The 26,447-nt window shown below is 37.7% G+C and overlaps 1 protein-coding gene across 7 annotated transcripts in view; it reads left to right on the top strand.

Annotated features, from left to right (window-relative positions):
- The window catches only part of LOC140148341 (uncharacterized), a 116,254-nt gene that overhangs the window by 23,794 nt on the left and 66,013 nt on the right, over window positions 1–26,447 (top strand). For all 7 annotated transcript variants that reach the window (XM_072170261.1, XM_072170259.1, XM_072170260.1 and 4 more), the window contains exons 3-14: window positions 5,326–5,396; window positions 6,668–6,757; window positions 8,254–8,379; window positions 9,694–9,789; window positions 11,681–11,800; window positions 12,858–12,941; window positions 14,534–14,656; window positions 17,522–17,788; window positions 21,150–21,266; window positions 22,323–22,430; window positions 24,702–24,818; window positions 25,756–25,869. In XM_072170261.1, the coding sequence (XP_072026362.1) occupies window positions 5,326–5,396; window positions 6,668–6,757; window positions 8,254–8,379; window positions 9,694–9,789; window positions 11,681–11,800; window positions 12,858–12,941; window positions 14,534–14,656; window positions 17,522–17,788; window positions 21,150–21,266; window positions 22,323–22,430; window positions 24,702–24,818; window positions 25,756–25,869 (1,433 nt within the window). The remainder of the gene's footprint in view (window positions 1–5,325; window positions 5,397–6,667; window positions 6,758–8,253; window positions 8,380–9,693; window positions 9,790–11,680; window positions 11,801–12,857; window positions 12,942–14,533; window positions 14,657–17,521; window positions 17,789–21,149; window positions 21,267–22,322; window positions 22,431–24,701; window positions 24,819–25,755; window positions 25,870–26,447) is intronic.

Genomic DNA, 26,447 nt, shown 5'->3' with positions numbered 1-26,447 from the left:
ATACAATGCAGAACTTCTAAAAATAACATAAGTACCGTACATGAGCAGAGGTTGTACACAACATAAATACCTTGATATATGCCGCAAAACACGTGATTATTTGGCTTGCAAAATAGTGAAAAACACGCTATTAATAGAGGGGAAATCCCGTTACACTATTATATTTGATTGGTAAGGCGCGATATTCAAATGCAAATAAAGTTCTGTGGCAGGTATGATTTCGATCAATAATTTCTACATGTTAAAGGGCTCTTTTCAATATTAATTTTACCTCATTGCACTAATAAAACGGGCCAAATGACAACATGGCACCACAATTTACCGCACGGGAGCGCACGTTTCTGTCGACGAAGTATCATGAAACTAAGAGTCCCACTGAAGTTCAGCGTCTTTTTCGTGTCCAATTTCCTACAGTTAACCGGGTTTCATGTAAGGGAGCAGTATATAAGAATGTGAACAAGCTCAATGTGCATGGAACACTAAGTAACAGACAGCCGGAAGCTTCAGGCAGACAACGAACTGCTAGATCACAAATGAACATTGCTAGAGTTAGACATGCGTTACAGCAAGACCAAAGATCAGCTCAATCCTTTACAGCTCTTTACCCAACATTCCTCAATCAAGCTTCTGCCTAGCCTTGTTCAAGGCCTTCTAAGATTTCCTCCCTGTTTGAACTATTTTTGGGCTCGCGAAGTCAGTGAGCAGGTGAGGGCCACAGATTTCGGCTATTAATGACCGTGCGTATGCTGACAAATCGAACTTGGGCTTAGTCTACGAACCGTCATCTCGTCTCGCCCTATAGACCACTTTACATCATTGTTTATCAACAAAGGCGAGGGATTGGTCTGTCGATATGCCCGAACGAACCGCTTCACTGTTCAATGGCTTTCTTGTACTATACTGCGCCAATAAAGTATCCTTACAGTTGGAAAAATAATCACAATTCCCAAACTGAACAATATTGGGGTAAATTTGTTTTTTTAATAGATGCACTAGCTAATCCTGCACATTATGACACCACATTGAATCCAATGTGACGTCAAGAAGCAAAGTTACAAGCATTTGATTAGACAAAGGTCCAGTTTTGAAAGTGACAAACTGGCCTATTCAAAACTCCACAGACCACAAATCTGGTTTGAGAGTGGTGAATGGCTAATTTATGCGTTTTGCTTTAATTTAAAACAAAAGGAACAAAAGAAAACTGAAACAAAAGAACTGACAAATAACATGAAAGTCATGAAAAGTACAGAGAAGTAAAATCTGAAATAAAAACTGCTTTAAATACCGCTTCATTGAAGAAACTGTGTTGTCTCTTTGTTTTGCTTGTTGGAATCTTTTTGCGCCTTGTATAGGACAGTTTGTCACTTTTAAAACTGGACCTTCGTCTATTCAATTGCTTGTAACTTTACTTCCTGGGGTCATATTGGATTCAATGTGGTGTCATAATGTGCAGGATTAGATAATGCATCTATTAAAAAACAAATTTAACTCAATATTGTCCAGTTTTGAAATACTGATTATTTTTCCAACTGTAAGGATACTTTATTGGCGCAGTATATATGAAATGTGGTGGGATATTTAAAATACACATGCCCTGAGCAGACTACGATGCGCACGCACACTGCAGGGCAAAGAACAATGGAAAGTACCATAATGCGTGCGCATACTGCCGGGCAATGACGTCACATGTCACGGCTTGTAGGCTCAACCCGAGTTCGATCGTTCAACTTACGCATGATTATATGTAGCCGCAATCTGTGCCCTCATATCATGGACTTGGCGAGCCCCAAAAGCAGTGCAGATAAACTAGGATTAAAGTGCTGGTCATGAGGGAGGAAACTTAGAGGGCCTTGAACAAGGCTAGCTTCTGCCGGATCGATCGTAAAGACTTGAATTGGTATCCCTACAAACTATAGTACCGTCATGGACTTTGTTGAATATTAATTAAAAGCAAAAGTTGTCTTTTCAACAATAAATCCTGTTAGCACTTTGCTGATTCGTCGAAATTGAAATGGATGAAAATCAATCAGCCGTGTGCAGCTACAAAAATAGGTGGTTGTATTCAAATGAGTATAACTTTAGTTTGCTGTGAGCAATTGCAACAATTCTTTTTTTATTTAGACGTGTAGAATATGCTCTTCCCAGTAGTAATTTTATTTTTAGCAGATTCATTGCAGATCTCGAGTTACACCCCATCAAACATGAGTTTACTTCTTTTTGACTCAGCCTGTATAAATCAAATGTTGTGATTTGCCGGAGACATCCTTGAAAGCATACGTGTAAGTTTTATAAACATCTCAAAAAAAGTAACTAACCCCCCTTAAATAATGGCCATTATTCAAAAGGGCTATTGTATTACAAATCTGTAAAATGCGTTGGAAGCAGAATTTATTTCTGCGCATTTTGACACTCATTTGATACGATAGCCCAGAAAACAATAAAACACCGGTCAATTCTAGATTTGAAAGATGGACTTACATGTATACAAATTTTAACAATACAAAAATACCCAGATATCATTACACAGATTTCCTTCCATTACACTGAATGCAAAATCAATAGAATTTACTGCAACTTTCAAATCTTGGGCTTGCTTACTTGCTTAAGATGAGTGGTGTCCTCGAACTACAACAGCACGCCAAACCCTTCTGTCCTGCATGGCCGTTCCCAAATCCATAACATCCAGTCCAGTGTCCTGTTTCAATACATCCACGTATGTTAGAGGGGGTCTACCAGGTTTTCTGTTTCCATGTTTTGGTGTCCAATGGATCAGCTTAGCTACAGGTTCATTTTTTGCTTCTGTATGCGTGCCCAGCAAAACGTGTCCTCCTCTCTCTGATCTTCTGTGAAAGTTTCGGTAGGTCACCATATAGCTCTTTGTTCGTGATGTGCTGTTTCCAATTGATGTTGTATACTGATCTAAGCATTCTTGTGTAGCAACCATCAAGTTCTTTACATACTCTTGGAGACATAGTCCACGCTTCACATCCATAGGTTAGAACGGATTCGACGGTAGCAGCAAATAAACGGCTCTTGAATTTCTTTGGGAGAATTGACCTCCAGATTTTGTTGAGGCTGTTACATGCTCTCCATGCAGCTGCTTTGCGTGTTTTTACATCTTTTTCTGTACTAGCCATCCATGCACCCAGATACTTGAAGTCGCTCACCTCTTCTAGTTTGGTGCCGTTGTTTGTCTGTATAGATATCTGTTGATTGTGGTTGAAAGACATGAACTTAGTTTTTGAAGCGTTCATTTTGAGGCCTACTTTTCCAACAGATGATTCAACCCTTTGCAGTAGCTCTTGTGCTTGGTGGATTTCCTCAGACAATAGGGCTATGTCGTCTGCAAAGTCTAAATCTGTTAGCACTTCAGGTCCGATCCGTCTACTCCTTCTCTTCTCCAGTTGGAATCCAAGCTGCTCTTCTTTGCCTTCAACTGCCTCCCTCAATGCATAGTCCAATACCACCACAAAGAGGTATGGGGCAAGGGTGTCTCCTTGCAGTACACCAGCAAGAATGTCAAACGGTTCAGTTTCTCCATCTGGTGAAACTACTTTTGCCTTGGTATTTTCATACATCCTTGCTATGCCCTCCACAAGTTGATTAGGGATTCCATAGGCCTTGAGAATTTGCAGCATCTTTCCTCTATGAATGGTATCAAAGGCTTTCCTGAAGTCTATGAAGGTTATTATTGCAGGCAGGTTTTTAGCCTTCACTCCTTCTATGATCCTCCTTAGGGCCAGTATGTGGCTTACTGTTGTTCGGCCAACCCTGAAACCATTCTGGTTGATCCTAAGAACTTTGTCTACTTCAGGCCTGATCCTGTTGAGTATCATTTTGTTGAATATCTTGGCAACAACTGAGCTTAAGCTAATCCTCGATAGTTCCTGCTTGACTAAGATCTCCTGACTTAGGAATTGGTACTATGTTGAGAATAGACCACTGGTCAGGCTTGCTTCCTTTAATCAGTGCATTATTGCAAAACTCCAGAACTATGCCATCCAGATCGCATCTTTTCAGTACCTCTGGTGGTATACCATCCTCTCCGCAACTCTTCCCTTCTACCAGTGCAGACTTTGCCTTTGCATATTCCTCCTGACTAAATGGTGCCACATTGATGTTTAGATCCTTGGCCACTGGTACAATATCCTCATCTTCTCCATCTATTTCTGGAGGGCTACCTAGGAGATCTTTGAAGTGGGTGAACCAGTTGTTAATTCTTTCATTCTGTGTGTCTCCTTTCAGCTGACCTTTCACTGATGCTTTCCTTCCAGTTATTTCATTAATTAGCTTCCAGCTTTGTCCATGCTTGCAGTTGTCATGCGCATCCTCAACCGCTCTTAGCCTTTTACTGAGATCTTCTTCCGTAGCAGTATTATATGCTTCCTCTAAGTTCGCCTTGGCTTCCTTATATCTGTGTCTGTTTCTCTCAGTTGCATCCAACTGGTACGCATCATAGGTTTCTCTGATGTCATCTCTTGCTCTCACCACTCTGATATCGCTTGAAAGCCGTACCTTCCTATTCTTCTTTTTGACTGGAATAACCTTTTCTGATGCTTCCCTGTTGGCTTTTATGAATCTTTCATACCTCTCAGTGGCTGTTTCCTCCATTTCCTCCAAGGGTTGAAATCTGCTGTGTACTTCAACAGTATATAACTCCTGAAGCTTGGAGTCTGAGCAGAGTGTTTTCCAGTCATGGTTCTTCCCTCTATGCAGGGTCTTGTTCTTTCTTAGGCTGAGTCTGATCCTTGATGTCACAATTCTATGATCTGATCCTACACTTGAGAAGGTATTGTACGCTTCTGTATTTAGTAGGCTGTTTCTCCACTTTTTGCGAAGAAGGATATAATCCAGTTGGTACTTGTTTCCTGCTGGGCTACAGAAAGTCCATAGCTTTCCTTTTCTCTTCCTAAAATAAGTGTTAGCACAGATCAGGTTCTTTTCAATTGCCAGATCAACCAAGAACTTCCCATTCCTATTAGTTATGTCATGGTAGGTGAACTTTGCATCCTCTGGTCCAATTCTGCCGTTGAAATCTCCAATAACCATCAAGACATCTTGGGCTACATTGATTTAAATGTACGCTGTGACGTCAATATTTAGTCAATTGCTACAAATGAGGTGTCAAAATGTGCAGAAATAAATTCTGCTTCCAACGCATTTGACAGATGATTTGTAATACAATCGCCCGTTTTTGAATAATGGTCATTATTTAAGGGGGGTTAGTTACTTTTTTTGAGATGTTTACTTAAAGCATTATGTTTTCATGTAGTTTCTTGCACGAGCAAAAAGTAAATTGTCTGTTATCTCTTATTCGTTCTGCAGGGCATCAATCGTCAAGGACAGACAAACTTTCTGGGTCTCACTACAGACAAGTTTCCTGGAGTTCAGAAGACGTAAGTATTGTATCCAGGGGCGTAACCAGATCTGACCTTCCGGGGGGCAAGATTGAAAAATTTCCAAATTTCTGATAAAAATTTTTTCCACCATGGTGGAATAATTCTGAATTGACACTTAATTTGGGTGTACTTTGTCTTGGGTCCAATCTCTATCATGGAAAGTTTGCTATATCTTTCTAAATGTATGATTGTTTGTTCTAGATTTGGGTTTTAGCGTTTCATATTTGAAAGAACTAATGTTTAATTGCAACATTTCGAAACCACAAACCAAAACTGGGTGCTATGATGTACAAGATTGGGCTACGAGTATGCATTTTACCAAGTTAGCAATAGGTAATTGCTTCATTTTGCATATGCATGACTTTCTTTATTATACTCAAAATCGGATTTTATTATACATGTTATAAGGAAGTTGTTTACGTGCATAGGCTCCTTTACAGCCGGTTTCTGTCGTGTATGTTTGCGAGTGAGCCACAAGCAGACTGGGTTGCCAGGGACTACAGGACAAAATACCTGTTTCTGACTATAACTATTAGCAAGGTCTGGATTTTGCAGCTATACTGATAATGGTTAAGGGACCGTTCACAAACACTTGTAAGGGGGGGGGCCTGATGCAAAAAAAAATTTATTGCGAACATTTTTCGGCCCCCCCCTTTACAGACCTCGAAAATTTCAGGGCCCCCCTTTTTGACATGAAAATTATGGGTCAACCCCATAGAAAAGCATATAAAAAGTACTTGTCAATGTAAAATTATGAAACATGAATTTCATCCATGGTGTTGTCTTTTTAAAGACATTTCTTGTTAGTATATATGTGCGAGCGGCTTGCCGCGAAGCATTAAACGGTGGGTCCAGGGCCCCGCCTTAGGGCCCCTGGTGGGGTGCAGGGGCAAATCCCCGGCGGGGGTCAAGGGGGCTGAGGCCCCTGAAGCTCCTGGTTTTTGGCATATTAGAAACTAAAAAATCAGTGTTTCAGAGTACAAATTTCACAATGAAAGTAGTGGGCCTATATATCTGTCCATTTCTTTCTTCCTTTCGTACTTTCTTTCTTTCTTCCTTTCGTACTTTTTTTTTCTTTCTTTCTCTTTCTTTTTTTTTTCTTTTTTTTCTTTTTTTTTTTTTTTTTTTTCTTTTTTTTCCTTTTTTTTCTTTCTTTCTTTCTTTCTTTCTTTCTTTCTTTCTTAATTCTTTCTTTCTTTCTTTTCTTTCTTTCACACATGCTAAATCGGCGTAACATTGATATTATATTTCATTTTTCCTGTACACAGCATGCGGTGAATTCGGCAATCTTATAAATGGACTTTGCGTATGTAATGTTAACCCTAACGCTGGTTGGTTTGGCCAGAATTGTGAATACAGTAAGTAATGGATATAGGCAGTGGCGTAGTGCTGAGGGGAGGGACGCGTCCGGGGACGCGTGCCCTGAGCGCTCACATTAGGGACGCCAAAATGACGTCACTGAAATTCCAATGTAGTAACCATGGTAACTGGATTCCTTGTCCCTATAATACTAGACATGACTTTTGTTTCCAGTGTGTTATCATATTTTGAGAAAAATGCAAAAATAGTCACAAATTTATCAAGGGGTGTAGTACCACCTTAAATGGTCTTGCTCCGATCCCTGCTCCGATCTCTGCACTCTACGTCTCAAAACCTTCTCCGCCTACCAGCAAGGGGTGAAACTCAATTTTATGGCGAACGGGGTTTCTGTAAATGCTGCGCCCCTTCTGTGGAATAAATTGCCGGTTCACATTAAAGATCCATGCAATGATTTGCTCATCCGGACAATCGTAAAAATCATCAAAATTCCGTTTTTGGTACCTTTGTCATTGTCATAAATGTGCTAACGTAGCCTGCTAGTGATTCAGCTGAACGCCGTGTATTTAAGACAAAATAAGGCATTTACATGGATCTGTCCGTGGATTTCAGTGACTCAAGACAAGCGGTATGTTATTTATGATAAAAAAAAGAGGTAATGCTAGAATGTACCTCATTTCTTAACATATATAATGAATCAATGAAATTTCAGTGAAGTAATTGGATTCCTTGCCCCTGTAATCATGCAATATACATAACTTTTGTTACCAGTGTGTACCCAGCAAACACAAAAACGTTTTAAAAACGTTTTAAATAAGTTACATTTTGGCTTTTGGTTTAGGTAAAAACGTTTTAATAACATTAAAATGTCGGGTTATATAAAGGTCATGATAACGTTTTAAAACGTTTTTGTATGAAAACACACTACAACAATATTTTTAGATGTTTTCAAAAAATGTTATTGTAAACTATTTTTTGCAAACATTTTTGCCAAATATTGTGTCAATACTTAAATAACGTTATGTGAAAATATTTGAACCCAGCAAACACAGAAATGTTCTTAAAATGTTTTTTTTTTCAAAACCTTTTAATAACATTTAAATGTCGGGTTATATGAAGGTCATGAAAACGTTTTTAAAACGTTATTGAAAATATTTTGGGCAAACATTTTTCGCAAAATATTTTTTCAACCCAAAAATAACATTCTGTTTAGAATGTTTTGTATCAAGTTTCCAAGAATGTTTTTGGAATGTTATTAAAACGTTTTATACCCTTTATATAACCCGACATTTAAACGTTTTCTGTAAAACATTTTATACCCTTTTGCGAATGATGTCGAAAACGTTTTGTGTTTGCTGGGTAGTTATTTTTTGAGAAAAATGCAAAATTAGTGTAGTACCACCTTAAAGCGAATATCAGATTATACATGATGAAAATCTTGAATGACAACTGATGATTAATATGACATTGAAAGATATTTATATTATTAGTTTGTTGTTTACAAAACATTTCATTTTGATAACTTTATTTATTTCAGATTGCGGCGTGTCTGGTTCAATGCCTTTATGTCAAAATGGTGGTGCTTGTGGCTCCAATATCCCAGGACAGTTTTGCACCTGTTTACCTGGGTTTTCTGGACCCTTCTGTGGCACATTTACTCCACGTAAGTATTATATTGAATATCATCCAGCAGGGAGGCAAATAACAGAAAACTGAATTTAACCGTCCAGTAAATTATTTTGCCCACCCGTATACCTAGTTATGTCAATTTACACATTGCCCTAAAATGTCCACCTAGTAAATTAGTTTTCCCACAAAAATCATTGGGCAATGGTGCATCAACTTGTTTTTTAAAGTGACATTGAAAGTAGGCCATAATATAATCTTTTCTTAACCAATTTACTAAATAGATTCATCAGGTTTGCTGGGTAAACATTATAAAAGATTTGTTTTGAACAAAACCAAAATTTAACTCACTATTGATGGTTTCGCCTTTCATCAGTGTTCATGGTCATTAGGCATATTTCAGAATGATGGTTTTAGATCCTTACTTCCGGTTGGACGTATCCCGACTGTATCCCGTATTATCAGCCAGGAGAGGATCGTAAAAAAAAGCCTCAGCACACTTTACAGGTTTTATCGCTGACCACTACTGCCCCATATAATTTTATAAAACATTAAACAACAACATAGGGACTTGCAGCTAAGAAGCGAACACCCTAGCATAGGCGTAGATCCGGGGGGGTCCCCAATATTTTGCCAGGGGGATGGTGCTGGGTTAACTATACTTCAAGAAATTTTTTCCAATCCCAATGTCAAAACGAAATCTACGCAGCCAGGATCAGCTCCCAGACATGCCCAAGTTTCGTACGAGTTACAACAGGCATTTAGCAGTAAGTTCCTTGTCCAGGGAAATTCAAGCTGACTCATTTTTACATGAGAGCGTACTTACCACCATCGGGGTTCGAACCTGCAACCTCTCCCACCATAGTCGAACGCCTTAGGCCTTTCGATTGAGCTAACTTACCTCGTACATGTGACTAATTGAATTGCCAATTTGTTCAGTTACTTCGGCATTTCACGCGTAATGAGCCTGGGTGGAAAATATTTTCCAAAATTTTTCTCATGGAGTTTAGTTACAAGCAAGATGAAAATAAAAAACATATTGAAAATGTTTTCCTAAAAAGTCTCATTTTCACATTTTATCATGTTTATTGACCACCACTATTTCGGATTTCAATTTACCGTACATCCTGCACAAAAAATAAATAATACCGAAAATGAATAAAAAAAAAGAAGAAATATAAGAACATGCATATCCCATCTTGGCACAGGAAATATTTACCCTTATAAGGTACTTTTTTTTAACCGTCATTGTATACTAATTATGACTATTAAAAGTCTACTTTGTTACATAATAATATTAGCCAGTCGGCAAAATATTAATCATTTGTATTTCATTTCTCCTTTTATACAGAATGTGGTACTAACGAAGTACTGGTAAACGGAGTTTGTCAATGTAGCCCTGGTTGGTTTGGCATTAACCAAGATTTTACCCCGAATTGTATTTACAGTAAGTGATGGCTATTGAAAGTTATTACCGTATAGTATAAAGTCATTAGGCAAGGAAAAAGAAGTTAAATAATAATAATAATAATAATAATAATAATAATAATAATAATAATAATAATAATAATAATAATAATAATAATAATAATAAAAAAAAAAGAACAAAAAGACAAATAATTAACTTATAACGGAGGAAAAGAAGGACAAATAAAACAAATAAAAGAAAATAGTTATCAGGTCCCTTGCAAGTTCGCAAATAGCTCAAGTCTTCAGAAATCAGGTTGACTAAAACATAAAGTATAAATAAGAGTAGTTGATGTGGACCAGATTTACAAACAAACAAACAAACAAATGCGTAGTGCGGTGCAGCATGAGACCTATACAAAATTCTGCGGCTAGATTGGTGTCAAGGGCTAAATATTGCGATCACAATATACGCTAGTGCTTTTAGTTCGATCTTCACTAGTTCCCTCTTGTGTACCGTATTGAGTTCAAGATATTGCTGATCACTTTTAGAGCCTTTGGTCATTACTGCGCTCTGCGTCACAGAACCTTCTCCTGCAGTTTGGTTCCCATTGTTTTGATACTGCTTTTTTCCTGTTTAATTGTGTTGAATTTTTAAATTATATTACTTAAAGGTGGGTGACCTGATTGGCAGCCTCATCCCCAACTTTACCCTATCAAAATGCATATTGAAATTAGGCATTCCAAATCGGTATATTTCCGAAGAAATCACCAAAAAACTGTCGAATTAGTCTCATATGGTATACCACATTTTGACTAATTCAGCAGTTTTTTGATGATATCTTCGGAAATACACCGACTTAGAATTCCTAATTTCAGTATGTTAATGAGAAAAATAGGATCTTTCATTTGATAGCAATTTTTTACATTAATAAAAACACTATAGACTACCAGTTTTACGCTGTATTAAATGTCAGTAATTTTATGAAGAATTAGTTGCATTTACATGATCTTTTTGCATGAATGCTTGAAAGGGACAACAGTTTATGTTATACATAAGTTTTAAAGAATTTGATATATCAGGTCACCTTCCTTTAAGCTTTACCTCGCATATAATTATTGTTTGTTTTTGCCTGATTTGGTTTGTATTCGTTTCAATGTGCAATATTGGCTTATTTTTAAGTAGTGTGTTTCGGTACAGGTTTTAATCTTGTGGGTTTTTTTTTATATGTGCATACTGCATAGTTTTAACCAGTGTAAATTATATTGTCTGTTTTCTCTGTATAAATCTATACGTTTTTAATTATTGTAAAGCGCTTTGAGATATCATATTGTAATGCGCTATATAAGAAATAAATGATTTGAGTCTTGATTTTTTCAGAGTATGTTAGTTTTATAAAATACATCACAATCATGAAAAATATTGAGGGTGTCCTCTTCAGCAAATGGGTGATATGTCCATAGCAAATGTTACAATATGGCTTAAAGTGAACTTTATCATAAAATAAAACAACTAGAAATTTGATCGGAAACTGTTTAAGTGTTATTGGTATCCGATAATGCTATATGCAAAATTAAATTTAAAAAAAGAATTATATTCATTCACTTATCAATCACTTTTATGTCATATTTCATCCAGTAACCATGGTAATCATACATATAGAAGTCAAAAGTATAGAGTACAGAGAATAAATCAAATTTATGTCACAAAGAGTTCTCAATTTTTGAAGCAAGTAAAACGGACATTCACATAATATACTCATGCGCATGGCTATGAGAGACAAACCTTGTGTTTAAAGCGGACATCAGATGTACATGATGAAAACCTTGAAGATAACCATGGCAACTGATAAATAATATATTGAAACATATTATTATTATTTTGTTGTTTCAAAAACATTTCATTATGATAACTTTGTTATTTATTTCAGATTGCGGCGTGTCTGGTTCAATGCCTTTATGTCAAAATGGTGGTGCCTGTGGCTCCAATACCCCAGGACAATATTGCACCTGTTTATCTGGGTTTTTTGGACCCTTCTGTGGCACTTCACGCAAGTATTATATTGAATATCATCCAGCAGGGAGGCAAATAACAGGAAACTGGATTTAGCCACCCAGTAAATTATTTTACCCAACCAGTAAAATCAATTTGCACATTGCCCTAAAATACCCACCAAGTAAATTATTGTACCCACAAAAATTGGGCAATGGTGCATCAACTTGCTTTTTGAAGTGATATTGAAAGTAATATATCTTTTCTGAATATTTGCCAATTTGTTCAGTTATACTTAGGCACCGAGTGATTAAGGCACAGGTCTCGTAAACCGGAAGTACTGTGTTCGATTCCCAGGCGGAATCGCTTTTTCTACTTGCCTCCTTTATCATTTGCGACGGTGAACTTGTTGAAAAATTGTTTATAACATTGAAGCCTATTTATTTACTTTACAAGAATTGGCAAAATAAACATTTTATGATATAGGTCAATATATATCAAGGTTGGCCATATATTGCCAAATACTAATAAATTCATTTACCGTGGTGGTAAATACCGGAATAACAACATTTGTTTTTATACCCCAGAGATACCACTTAGTACCACTCAAAAGAATGAAACGTTGTAGTAAACAAAAGGCCTGAAATAGTAGTATAGACGAATCCAATTTCACGCATTCCTACTCCTCAATGGCAACCATAGCCGCGACGGGGACCCAACTATCTCACCTAAAATGTGAAATGATTCGGCCTTGAAGGGTACTTTAAACTACATTCTATCACCCGTGTTACACGTAGACAAAAGAATGATGACAGTTTACAATACAAAAGAATCTAACATCGAATTTTAAGCGGGTTTAATCCACCCTATTGGGCACTCACAACATCTGTTTGGTGCATGCGGGGAACCAAATATGGCCGACCAAAACCAAATCCTGACCATGACTTGGCTCAATTTACCGTACATGACACAAAAAATAAACAATACCAAAAATACATTTTTAAACCGTCATTGTATGCTAATTATGAACGATTAAAAGTCTACTTTGTTACTTAATAATATTAGCCAATCAGCAAAATATTAATAATTTGTATTTCATTTCTCCTTGTATACAGAATGTGGCGCTAACCAGCAATTACAAAATGGAGTCTGCACATGTTTGCCTGGCTGGTTTGGCCCTAATAATAATTGTATATACAGTAAGTGGTGGATATTGAAATTATAGCGTTAATTAATTACTATTTTTACTAAGTTAATCATAATTACCATGATGACGGTTCATCATTTTTAAGTAAATTTTATTGGTGTCTTTAAAGATTTTCTTCAATTACAATTTTCTTCACTTATAAAAGTCTTTCTAAAATTGTTTTTCTGTGATTTAATTATGAGTTTTAATTCAAGTTCGTGTGATAACGTAAAGCAAAATTAAGACGATTAATGAAAGTTAGAAAAGTGCTAATTTAAAGGCCCATTCAGTGATTTGCTCATCCGGACGATCGTAAAAATCATCAAAATTCAGATTTTGGTACCTTTGTAATTGGCATAGATGTGCTAACATAGCCTGCTAGTGGTTCGGTCGAAAGCCGTGTATTTTAGACAAAATAAAGCATTTGCATGATTCTGGACTTTTGATACTGACAGTACAAAAGTCCGACTCGAGATCGAAAGAAGCTCACTCTCCACTGTACCAACACGCGTTGCGTATTGTTTCTACTACTTATTACATCAGTAGCTACTATTTTAAACAAAATACACAATTTTAACTGTTTTTCATATTTGAATTGACCGTTAGTTTGCCTCGGTGACCTTTAATTGCTTATTTTGTTTTCTACTACAAAAATTAAGCGTCTGTTTTAAATCAATTTAGACTCTACTTCCCCGTGTTAGAAACACGGGACTAGGAAGTTTTTCCAGTCGATTGGTGGCGCACTGTACGAAAATCTCGATGTTCTCGAGTCGATCTGAGTTGAAGTAGAAAACCTTTCTAAAACTTCTGTTTTTTGACTAATTTGTCGATGTATTCAGGGGAAAAGTGGTTTAATGAAATTCTGTAGACTTATTCTTGATTTCTAAGCAACTCTGACAAATTTCCATTTTTTTTAATGTTCCTGTGAAATCACTGAAAGGGCCTTTAACGAGAAAAGGTCTCAATTATATTGAACACACGATAGTTGATATTTTTATAGCAGATAATACAGATGAATAAGAACGTCTGTGGTATACCCTAGTGGGCACACTTGACGTTGTATCAACGTTGATGCAACGTCGAAATCAGGTTGAAATCACGTTGTATTTGCAAATGGACATCAACGTTGATACAACATTATTGTATCGACGTTGAAGTTTCAGCCTGATTTCAGCCTCCTTAATTTTTGCATTGAAAGTTGCTTTGAAATCAGGTTGAAATTTCAACGTTATATCAACGTTATATCAACGTTGAAATCTCAACCTACCTCTAGGTTGAAATCAGGTTAGGTTGGAATTTTGACGTTGTATCAACGTTGATACAGCGTCGAAATCCTAACCTGTGCCCATTAGGATGCTTATCACACGCAACAATTTCATAAAGTAAATTCTTTGGAATGCCGGTGTAAATTTACGCCGACTAGTACCCACGTCTGAACATGGCTAGTGAGTACTATAGGCTGGTAATCAATCATGTAGGAGGTGGTGCAGACGCAATACCAAATATGTCACATAAACCATGTTAAAGTGCATTAATACAGTCTCGTATGGAAAGCCATATAATCAACGAAATACAGTACTTCGATGTATTTTTTTATCTCCTCAGACTGTATTACTGGAGTGAATCCACCATGCCAGAACGGGGGAACTTGCAACCCAAACTCAGTCACACAGAATAATCAACAATGTACTTGTCCTAGCAACGCTGCTGGGACATTATGTGCTTCATGTAAGTAGATAATAATGTTTTGATTGAAACAGAAGGCGTTCATGCCCTTCCATTTAAATTACACATTAGGTCCAGATACTACTTTTTAAAATTGATTTTGGAGACAGGTGTATTTGAATCTGTCTTATGCAGTATCTGTTTTTAATATACTACGCCAATAAAGTATCCTTACACTTGGACAAATAATCACAATTTTAAAACTGAACAATATTGGGGTAAATTTGTTTTTTAATAGATGCACTATCTAATCCTGCACATTATGACACCACATTGAATCCAATGTGATCTCAAGAAGTAAAGTTACAAGCAATTGAATAGACGAAGGTCCAGTTTTAAAAGTGACGAACTGGCCTATACAAGGCGCAAAAAGATTCCAACAAGCGAAACAAAGAGACAACGCGGTTTCTTAATTGAAGCGTTATTTAAAGCAGTTTTTATTTCGGTTTTTGCTTCTCTGTACTTTTCATAACTTTCACTTTATTTGTTAGTTCTTTTGTTTCAGTTTTCTTTTGTTCCTTTCGTTTTAAATTAAAGGCAAACGCATAAATTAGCCATTCACCACTCTCAAACCAGATGTCTAGTGTGTGGAGTTTTGAATAGGCCAGTTTGTCACTTTTAAAGCTGGACCTTCGTCTAATCAAATGCTTGTAACTTTGCTTCTTGAAGTCACATTGGATTCAATGTGGTGTCATAATGTGCGGAATTAGATAGTGCATCTATTAAAAAAACAAATTTACCCCAATATTGTTCAGTTTGGAAATTGTGATTATTTTTCCAACTGTAAGGATACTTTATTGGCGCAGTATATAAATGTTAATACTCGAATGTATTATGTAAGTTCATACGTGCAGGCGATAAACTGACTTTCAGTACAACAAATTGAATTTTCAAAGTGTGTGTGATAACACATCTTCATGTCCATCAGAAGAAGTCCTATCATGTTCTGTTGAATATGGTATATTCGTCTCAGGTTGAACTAGCCATTTTGGTGACTATTGTCGACTTTTATTCGAATGAGGGAAATCAAGGACTGGAGCAGGTGGTGGCCGCATTGCATTCTCTAAATTCAGTAAATTTTCATCGTCAACCGTGTAATTGAATGGGATTATTTTGAAATTTTAAAACGCTTGAAATATCACAAACAAATAGGCCTATGTTGATAAATAATATAAATACAAGTTAAAACCGTTGGGGTTCGATAATGAACCCCACAAAACTAACTGACTATATTGGAAAATGCCATACGGCCGGTCGGTTTCACAAGTTGCCGGCTCGATCATGTCATCCGCCGCCTGGACTGGAGTTGTCATCATGGGTTGCCATCATATAAAGCGCCCTCGTTCGACCAAAAGTGACCATCTGTCGACAAAAGGGCAAGTCAAACACAATATCACAGGAATTCTCCTGATGAACATGAAGATGAGTATCACATTTCTAAAATTCAAGGTTAGTTGAATTTGTTGTGCTGAACATGCTGAAAATCAGTTTAAACTACAGATATTATACGAGTGGATATTCATACTTAGCGCTAGACATGATGCAGTCATGTCTACAGTATAATTCACCTCGACCTTTGCAGGACTTAAACCTCATTAAAAGCTATTAAACCAAGATAACACTCATTAAAACAGCTCAACTGATTAAATCGGATCTTCTCTGGTTGTGCACATGTGTCTGTTTTATATGTGCGGTATCGCAATGAGCTGCTATAATACAGCTTCAGTTGGGTAACCGATTATAAAGGAAACGCAAGGAAACAGTGTTATCTGTCGTTTACATATCCTTCCTAAAACACAAAAGTGCGACTATTTCCAAACACCTAAATTAGCTAAAAATTTAGGACATGTTACAAAACTAAATTTTCTAGAATTTCATAGAATACTTTAAATGTAGCTTGTACCGTTTTTTTGTGGCATCCTTCAGTACTGAGCGGTCCGTTACCAATATAGCTCAATATTTTCGGTCAAATCTCCATTCAATTAACACGGGGAGTTGGCTAGCTATGAGCTAGCTATGCCTTGCCCTCACTCATATTTTACGAAAGTGCGACTATTTCTGAACATCTAACCTAGCTGTAATTTTAGGTCATGTTAGAGAAATATATTTGCTAGAAGTTTGGAGAATACTTTAAATATTGGCCGGTTATTTTTCACACAGTGATGTTAACTAGGCAAATGCAATATACTTCTAACATACACTATTTGTAAAGGTCGCGCGTCAATGGTGAGAGCACTGTGTATTGTGTATAGGAAAACGGACAGTAACTGCAGTATGATAAATAGAAGAGAAATAACAGATATTATATACCTCATATATAGATTCTTGTCATCTGATTGGTTAAAAATGCAGTCATTGAATGAGCTAACGCGGATATGTTACATCGAATATTCTACATCCATTAAAAAGTCTGTAGGGTCCTTAAAGGGGCATTTCGTGATCCACAGCCTCATCCCCCCACTTTTCTCAAAAAAAAGTTGAGATTTCTATATCACTGGAAACCTCTAGCTACATAATGTTTATGTACAAAATATTTCTTGCAGATTAATTCGTTTAGCAAAGATATCGTGAAATTTGAATTTCGTTCTGGTGCACCAGAACGAAATTACAACGCATTGTCTATGGAGCAGTGTAATACACATAATCATGCATAACTCGCGAACGCAAAATCGGAATCAACAGAAATTTTGGGAATAGGTTTTTTTCGTGGATATCTAATGAAAAATGACATAAATAGAGGATGCTAGGATCACGAAATACTCCTTTAACTGATGCCAACATTTTGTTGAAACATAGATTATTCATTCACTATTCATTATGTTATCATTGTTATTATAATCATCATGCTTTGTTATTCTTGACTCCTAGTTATTGTCTGTCCTAGCGTTCAGGACCGACAACAAACAACTCCCAACACCCAAACTGCAGTGCAATGGAACCAGCCTCAGATGATTGGCTTTGCTAATGTTCAGCCATTCTTCTTTTACATGGCAAATGGTGGACCACTGGCTACTACCAGTCTTCCTAATAACCAAGTTCAAGCCTTTTTTGACGTTGGTACAACTACTGTTATAGTGCAAGGCACGGATGGGATTTTGGACGTGACCTGTACTTTTGATGTCTTTATTACACCAGGTAAGTTGTTCACGATATTATATAGAAAAGGGTGGATATTTAATAAACATGGACATGCAATCATGCATGTAACGCATATTTCCTTTGTGATGAATTGATTTGCCGACAATATGTATGAATTGTCTTCGATAAAAAGGCTGTCATCAAATTGGTAACTGCAACAACACCACGAATCAGTGGTTCTCTTCACACAAACCCGGCGGTTACAATAAGCGTGATGTAGTGGGATCAACAGTCCTTCCAGTAATGGAAACGTTATAATAAATCATGGATTAATAAAGCGCCAGTGAAGCATGGGTGGCACGTCCCACCAATCGATTTAAAAATTTAGAAAATCCCATAGGAAAATTGCCGAATAACGGCTTGTGCACCCCCTCCAATAATGCCGGGTGCCCACAAGACTATCACCAAGACTTAACAGTGGGTCCAACTATGCGTTTGGCGGTCTGTATAATCCTCCAATCAGAACATCTTGGCCAGGGAGCGAAACCTGACACTGCAACAGTTCTGTATCTTCATCAGCGTCAAGATCGGTTCTTTCAAAACAAGGTATGTCTTTGTTTACTGCAACAATTAATACGTCACCACCGTACGAATTCCTGTCTTTACGGAAAACTTGCATAATATTCTGGAACAATTTCGGCGGAGTTGATATCATCCAGTCAGGATTCTGTAGAAGAGATGATATCAGGATGTGAAGGATTCAAGGACGGCTGATTTCGATTTATATAATACTGCGGCAGTTCAACGACAATGCTGATATTATGTCCTTTTGCTGGATGTACATTTATCATTGGCAGAATTTTGTCTGACATTGGCAGAGTTTGGTCTAACATTGGCAGAGTTTTGTCTAAAGTTGGCAGAGTTTTGCCTATTTGTCTATCGTTGGCAGTGTTTTGTCTAATATTGTCAGAGTTTTGTCTATCATTGGCAGAGTTTTGTCTAGTATCTATTGAATTTTGCCTATTATTGTCAGACCTTTGTCTATTATCAGCAGAGTATTATCTGCATTTATTGGCTTGGGATGATCTTTCCTATCTGCGATTGTCCAACTATTCTCTTGCTTCTTCAGAAACAAGGAGTCAACCCTTTGCGTTTTCCAACCATCACCATCTCGGATTAACTTGGTGGAGAGGACTTTTTTTATCAACTCTGGGACTGGATGCATTGAGTGGTTGCGATGGTAGACCAACTTCAAGTTCAACGTCAGAGTCATCCAAGGATGATAAACACTCAAAAGGGTTATACTAATGTTTGAGTTGAAACTTAAATCACTAACCTCGAAGAAGGAGCTTGCAAAATTGACAATGTCACGTGCTGGACATAACCAAATGGTCAAGGATGGTCATTGCGATGCCGGATGGAATTATTTGAAGCATTAGAACAGTTGAAACCACGCCTCTCTGAATGGAGTCTTTAGCAGCCGAGTAACCACACATACCGCAGGGCCACTTGAGCTTCCTTCCACGTCTTGATCTACGCACACCGTCATCATCTTTATATCTTCGTGTCAAAAATTGCCGTGATAGTACGGCGAATCCTCTCGTTTTTCAATAGCTACGCATGGCGATTTTGTTCGAGATAGGCCGAGCGACTCAGGCTAAGCATAGTATGACTATCATATGAGATACCATCAAGTTCTATTCTATACATTATTACGATTTGCGCATGCTCCAGTATCCCATATAGTGTTGCTATTACAAGGAAATTCGATTTGTTTTGAGGTAAAACCAAGGAAATGAAATACCCTTGGCCATCACTGTTTGCTCTGGATACATTTTTACTGCATTTTTGGCGTAACGATTTTTAAATCGAAAGTTAAAATTGTGATATATTTAATTTTGAGAATTACAATTATATAAAGGAACACATTTATAATCCAGGTGCATGTATAATAGAAAATTCGATCACACGTGTATATCACAATGCATATGTAAACTTTCTTTATCTGTGTCAACAATAGAATTTTGATCACCAACGGAGTATGAACTGCTTTATGAAAAAATATTTATAATATAGCGTGTTGACACTGTGCTACGAAGCTCTACAAGTGGTCAGGGGCTGGCTCTGATTACACATTTCAGTGCCAAACTGCCAATATTATTGATATTATGATTTTCCGATTGTCAAAACTAGCCACTGGGGGGAGGGGGGCTAGGGTTTAAGTTAATATCTCCAGCGAGTAAATTAACAAGTAGAGTAGGAAGAGGGGCAAACTTCTCCTGGGGTAGCCAAGAAAGGGAGTGGCGCTCGTAACAATACCCTATCCCGCATACGGAGTAGCACTGCAGCCTGTGATACATATATAAGCCTCAGTAAATTGCACGGGTAATCTACAGAGTTCAATGCCACATCGATATCAAAGGAATGATCCTACCGTTTATCTTCCGGTGTTGTCCTGAGTGCAATTAATGTTTTCTTTTTTTCAGCGGTGTCGCAATACTTTTGGCCAGTTTGCGTATTTCTGTACACCGACTAAATCATGAATGCATTTTACGTATATCAGCGAATCCGATTGGCCAATTAAATCCCGGAGTTTGAAACAATTAGGACCAGACTTGTAGTCGAGTCACTGAAAGTCGAGTCCGAGTCGAGTCCTCGAGCCTTCGAGTCTCGACTCGAGTCGAGTCCTCGAGCCTTCGAGTCTCGACTCGAGTCGAGTCATGAAGCCCTTCGAGTCCGAGTCGAGTCATTTGATGTTGTCAGTCGAGTCGAGTGAGGCCATTCTGTCGAGTCGAGTCGAGTCGGATGTATTTTGTCGAATCATTTCGAGTCACTTCACGTTTTATATGCTCATGATGATGATAGCCCAATTTGCATGAATTTGTGGGGTTTTTTATGAATGGGGTAGTTCAGTTGCTCATTTGCATAATAGACACGACCAAGTGGGTACAGTCTTGATCAAGTCCTGAAATTATGCTCAGCTTGGTAGACATATTATTAATGTAGTATAATTAGAAGGGTAAATTGGGTGGAAGGGTTTGGTGCTAGACTACCATGTGAGGAAGAAAACATGCAGGTATTATTGGAAATATTAAGGTATAATTTATAGTTTCGAGTCATTTTTAAACAGTCGATTCAGCTACAGTGACTCGAGTCACAAGCCTCGAGTCATCGAGTCGAATCATCAAATTTTGAGTCGAGTCGAGTCATCAACCATCGAGTCGAGTGGAGTCGATTCATTTCGAGTCGAGTGATTCGAGTCACTACATGTCTGATTAGAGCACTACTGGCTTTATTTTACTCAGGATATTTTAGTATCAAAATATATTGCAATAATGTTGAAAATGTATTTTTTTTGGAGAACAATTGAGAGCCTAGCTTTATAAATAGTATGGTGTTTTTTTATTTCTTCTTTCAGCATCACCATGTGCCAATTTCCCCTGTCAGAATAACGGTCAATGTTTTCCAAGTGGTAGTTCTGGTTTTACTTGCGATTGCAGTAATACTGGATATAGAGGAATTACCTGCAATGTCGGTACGTGTAATGATTTAACATGTTTAAAGAGGAAGACCCGCCAGAGAGGAAGACCCACCAGAGCATTTCTTCTGGGGTCAACCAATTAAACCTGTCTGGTTATCAAATGAATCAGTGACAAGGTTATATTAGAATTGGACAGGTGCTAATTCATGCAATAACAAAAAGAAAATCAATTAGCACCTGTTTGTCACTGATTAATTTGATAACCAGACAGGTTTGGATCACCCCAGAAGAACTGCTCTGGCGGAGCTTCCTCTTTAATAGTACTTTAAAAGTAACTACTAGTATTTGTACATCCATGGACCAAGAATATAGAGCACGTAGTGCGATGGACTTGAAACTCCGTTCGTCGACGTGAGGACAGCGACGTCACACTTGGAACATGTGGACGTAGGTGGCAGCAGCATTTTTCTTTAATTAACATAATCATGAATCGTCATGTTAACATAAGTCTCCACAGCACTACGCATATTTTTTTAGGTAGCTGTTAGTACTATCGTGGTGTCAGCAGCATTTTTCTTTACTTTTCCAATATGGCCCCGCCCGTGAATCAATTTGGTGACGCCATCGGACGCCATGTCAGCGCAGGGTAATACACAAGGGAAGCCGACGCTGTAGCCACCTTTTTGTATTGTGCTAGTATGTGAGTTGCAACGGCCTGGTACATCCATTGTGATCAAGTAATGTCATCACATCAAGGACAAGTGTAGGAAAATTAAAGCATTTTCAAGGAACAAATTGAGGATAATTCAAGATATTTTGTTAACAACATAAAACATGATATTTGAGAGTAAGGTGATTGGAACTGCTTGCTCTGACTGTATGAAAACTATAAAAAAGTAAAAGTCGATCAATAATACGAGTAAAAGATCTGCTTCTTATTAGTAATATTCTATAGTCGTGTTCACATGGTAGGACATAAGTGACTTATCCGGTACTAAGTGACTTATTACAGGTAATAAGTGACTTATTATACCGATAATAAGTGACTTATGCCCGACCGTGTGGTCACGACTTTAATGTACTAACTCGTTAAACTCTGTTTGACATCAGATGATTGTTTCACATTGTGTCCCGACCAAATAAACCAGTGCTCAAGATGTGCTGCGGTAAACCAATGTATAAAGAACCCAGTGACTGGGATATTCATTGGATGTTCAGGTAAGAAATTGTATTAATGCTCGGCGTGCTAGCCATGCGCTTCAATGGAAAAAGTTCAAGTTTTGAAATATTTTCTCAAAATATCAAGAGTTACCTTAAGAACTACTGAATCAATACTAGGTTTGTTTGTACTCATTTTAATGCATTTTTCATGCTGATTCCAAATATGGTCATGAAAATTTACATTTTTGAATTTTTGAATTTCTAAATTCTTTTTGAAACTTGTCATAAATTCCCGTAACAATCGTGCAAATCATGTTAAATTTGTCGTATTTGGCAGAGTTACAGTACTTATTTAATTGCACTACAAGTATGTAATGTCTCGAAATGAGGTTTTTTTTCCACAAAAGAGACTAAAGGCAGGCATCCTACACAAAAACATAGACTTACAATAATACTTGTCTGTACACTGGCAGCAGCCTGTATCAGTAATATAGTTGGTAAAACTCCAAATAATAATGCCCTTTTTTTATCTGTCGTCAATCCCCCTCATTTAGAGGCATAAGCGCTCCACAGACTCCGAGTATTGTACGTACAATATTGTATGCAACATATGTACGTTATTTTATCTATTGCCATTCTATTTCCAGTAATGTTTAAGTTCTAACGAATGTTTGATGACGAAAAATCGATAATATGTTACATGTAATATCTAGTAGAAATATATTATCGATTTTACGTCATCAAACATTCGTTAGAACTTAAACATTACTGGAAATAGAATGGCAATAGATTAAACAACGTAGATATGTTGCATACAATATTGTACGTACAATAAAAAGTCTGAATACTGCTTTATGCGGTAGTATAAAACTAGAATTATCCCAAATAAGTGCAATACCAATATTTTCAAGCAGACATTTTTTAACCGTGTGTACAACTCCTGGAACAACCTCCCTGCTGACGTTAGGAACGTTCACATTTTCAAATATTTCAAATCCGAGCTCCTAAATTACTACATCTCAAATTCACTTGTCAGTATCCATAAATAATTTCATCGGGATTGTTCATAATTCACAATTTGCAAGTGTTTCTTCTGTACATGTCCGGAAATGCTTCGGTATGGAGGTCTTAGGCATGCCTCTGTGGCGTTTCGTGCTGCACTGTGGTACTTTCTCAAATTGACGGCACCAACATCAAGTTCCAGCAGGAATCAGACGAGGAGTGCGAGTGTTGATCAGTCAATTTGATATGGTGCTACGGTGTGGTGCGGAGCGTCATTGGGGTGTGTAGGGATCTTTGTGCCGAGGTGTTCTTGGATTTGTGCGGGGAACATTTGCAAATTGTGAACTTATCAGTTTACCTACCTTGTGCAATTTCACTAATGTCTATTGAATTATGCGATGTCTTTACCTTATATTTGGCAACTCAATTTTAGTGTTATATTGTATTTTTAATGTATTTTATAGTGTTTTTTAAATATGCTTATAATTATGTACTGTGTAATTTTAGTTCTTTTATTTTGGTGTGTGTATACACCTATCCGACTTCGCCATTACTGCGGTGTCCCCGATGTAAAACTGCGGTGTCCCGAGGTCGGGGGTTCCATCCATTATTTATTTTGTGCTATATAGTATTGTACCCGGGAATTGTACACAACAGTGATATTCAATACACAATCATGAGTATTGAATTACGAATTAAATCTCCCGCTCTGGTACATCTGTGTTGCCGTCAATAGAGGGCCAAATACAGTAAACGCTTCTCGGATTGGTGTATAAGGGCCCCCATCCAGTGGGCCTGCGTGCCTGTTCGGGGTTGCCCTTTTGCACCACACACCGCATTTTGATATTTTGTGCAATAAAGATATTAAACTAAACTAAACTAACTAAAAACTTAAACTAGAACGGATTCCCGTTTAAAAGGTATTAGGCATTTCGCAAGGCTCACGAGGCAAACAATGCCTTTGTGCATGCAGAGTACATAGTTTCTGATGCACCATCATTATTATCATCATCATCATTATCGTCAGCATCATGATCAGCATCATTATCATAATCAGCAGTAGTATCAGCAGCCTCAGCATCAACAGCAGCAGCATCACAAACAGCAACAACTTCATTGTGATGATACTGATTGTTAGCAATCTAAATGTATGTGTGGTGGGTGGGTGGTTGTGGGGTGCGTTTATGTGGGGGGTGTGTGCGGTCACTGTGCCGCGTGTGTAGGGTCCTGTGTGTAGGCCTAAGTGGATACGGGTGTAGGCCCGGGGTGTAGGTATGTATGTGGTTGTATATATTTATTTATATGTACGTATTCTATAAAATACAGATGCATGTGTTGGGCCTGTTAACCCGTGTAACAATGGGGGTGCATGCTTCAGCGACAACGCGGGAGGATATTTATGTAACTGTGTTGACGGTTGGCAAGGTAGCACGTGTCTTGAACGTGAGTAACAACAACTTAAAAAAAGAATTATTCAAAATATATTTAGTTATAGTCCATGCTGTGATAGGATATACTCAAAGATAGTGTCAAACGTTATCTTATATAATTGGTGAAATTAGGTTTAAAGGGGCATTTCGTGATCCACAGCCTCATCCCCCCACTTTTCTCAAAAAAAGTTGAGATTTTTTATATCACTGGAAACCTCTGGCTACATAATGTCTATGTACAAAATATTTCTTGCAGATTAATTCGTTTAGCAAAGATATCGTGAAATTTGAATTTCGTTCTGGTGCACCAGAACGAAATTACAACGTATTGTCTATGGAGCAGTGTAATACACATAATCATGCATAACTCGCAAACGCAATATCGGAAACAACTGACATTTTGGGAATATGCTTTTTTCGTGGATATGTACTGAAAAATGTCATAAAAAGAGGATGCTAGGATCACGAAATACTCCTTTAAGGAATCGGATAGCAACGGACCTGACAGCACATCAGACACACCAAATTTCACTCTGAATACGAGGAATATCCTTTCTTCAGATATCAAATAATTTTGATTTTTTTTGAAATTCGCGACATACAAATTTTATGACAAATTATTAAAAATTTATATTTATTATATATTTGATATTTAACAGTCCTCGAAGTAAACTTTATCAATCTAATGATATGTATTTAAAGTGTTTTTATGCATTTTCCCCAAAAGACATAAAATTTTAGGTCTTTTTTGGAAAAAATGTATCTTCAATAATACGAAAGGTTAAAATTTTCAAATGATGGACGGCTTTTTCTCCCAGCTACATACCCTTTAAGTACATATGTCTGATGATGAGCTCTCATGACCCACAAAAAATACTGGGCGAACGTTGCTATCCGATCCCTTAAACGGTAAAAATTCTAATTAAAATATTTTCTTTGTGTTTTTTCAGCTGTTGGCTGTAATTTGAATCCATGCAATGCATTGGGAACATGTATACAGACCGGTCCGACGGCTTATATTTGCCAATGTACAGTCGATTTTGTTGGGACCAACTGCGAATATCGTAAGTTGTTTTAATCCGTACTTCCAAAAGACAGAGGAGAGGAGGAGAGGAGAGGAGGAGAGGAGAGGAGAGGAGAGGAGAGAGAGGAGGGAGAGAGAGGAGAGGAGGAGAGGAGAGGGAGAGGAGAGGAGAGGAGAGGAGAGAGGAGGAGGAGAGGAGGGAGAGAGGAGAGAGGGGAGGGGGAGGGGGGGGGAGGGGAGAGGAGAGAGGAGAGAGGAGAGAGGAGAGAGAGAGAGAGAGGAGAGGAGAGGAGGGGAGGGGAGGGGAGGGGGAGGGGAGGGGTGGGGAGGGAGGGGAGGGAGGGAGGGGAGGGGGAGGGAGGTGTTCAAGCATGCATGAGTACGTAATCACCCTAATTATTTCAGATTATCCCCTTTCATTTGTATCATTATCATATGTGACGTGTTATGTCAAAAGGAGACACTTTTGGGCAGGATCGTAAATGGAGAAATAACCAAAAATCTGCCCGTGTTTGTTGCGAATTTGTGATGTTATTAATGTTTAAAATATCGTCAGACCTGAATATAACTGGCACCTTGTATTTTTGAGACATTTTGCAAGGTAATTGCTACTCTCAA

Source organism: Amphiura filiformis, chromosome 3 (genome assembly GCF_039555335.1).
Source record: "Amphiura filiformis chromosome 3, Afil_fr2py, whole genome shotgun sequence".
Classification (NCBI taxonomy): domain Eukaryota; kingdom Metazoa; phylum Echinodermata; class Ophiuroidea; order Amphilepidida; family Amphiuridae; genus Amphiura; species Amphiura filiformis.
This window is presented reverse-complemented; position numbering and strand designations above follow the sequence as displayed.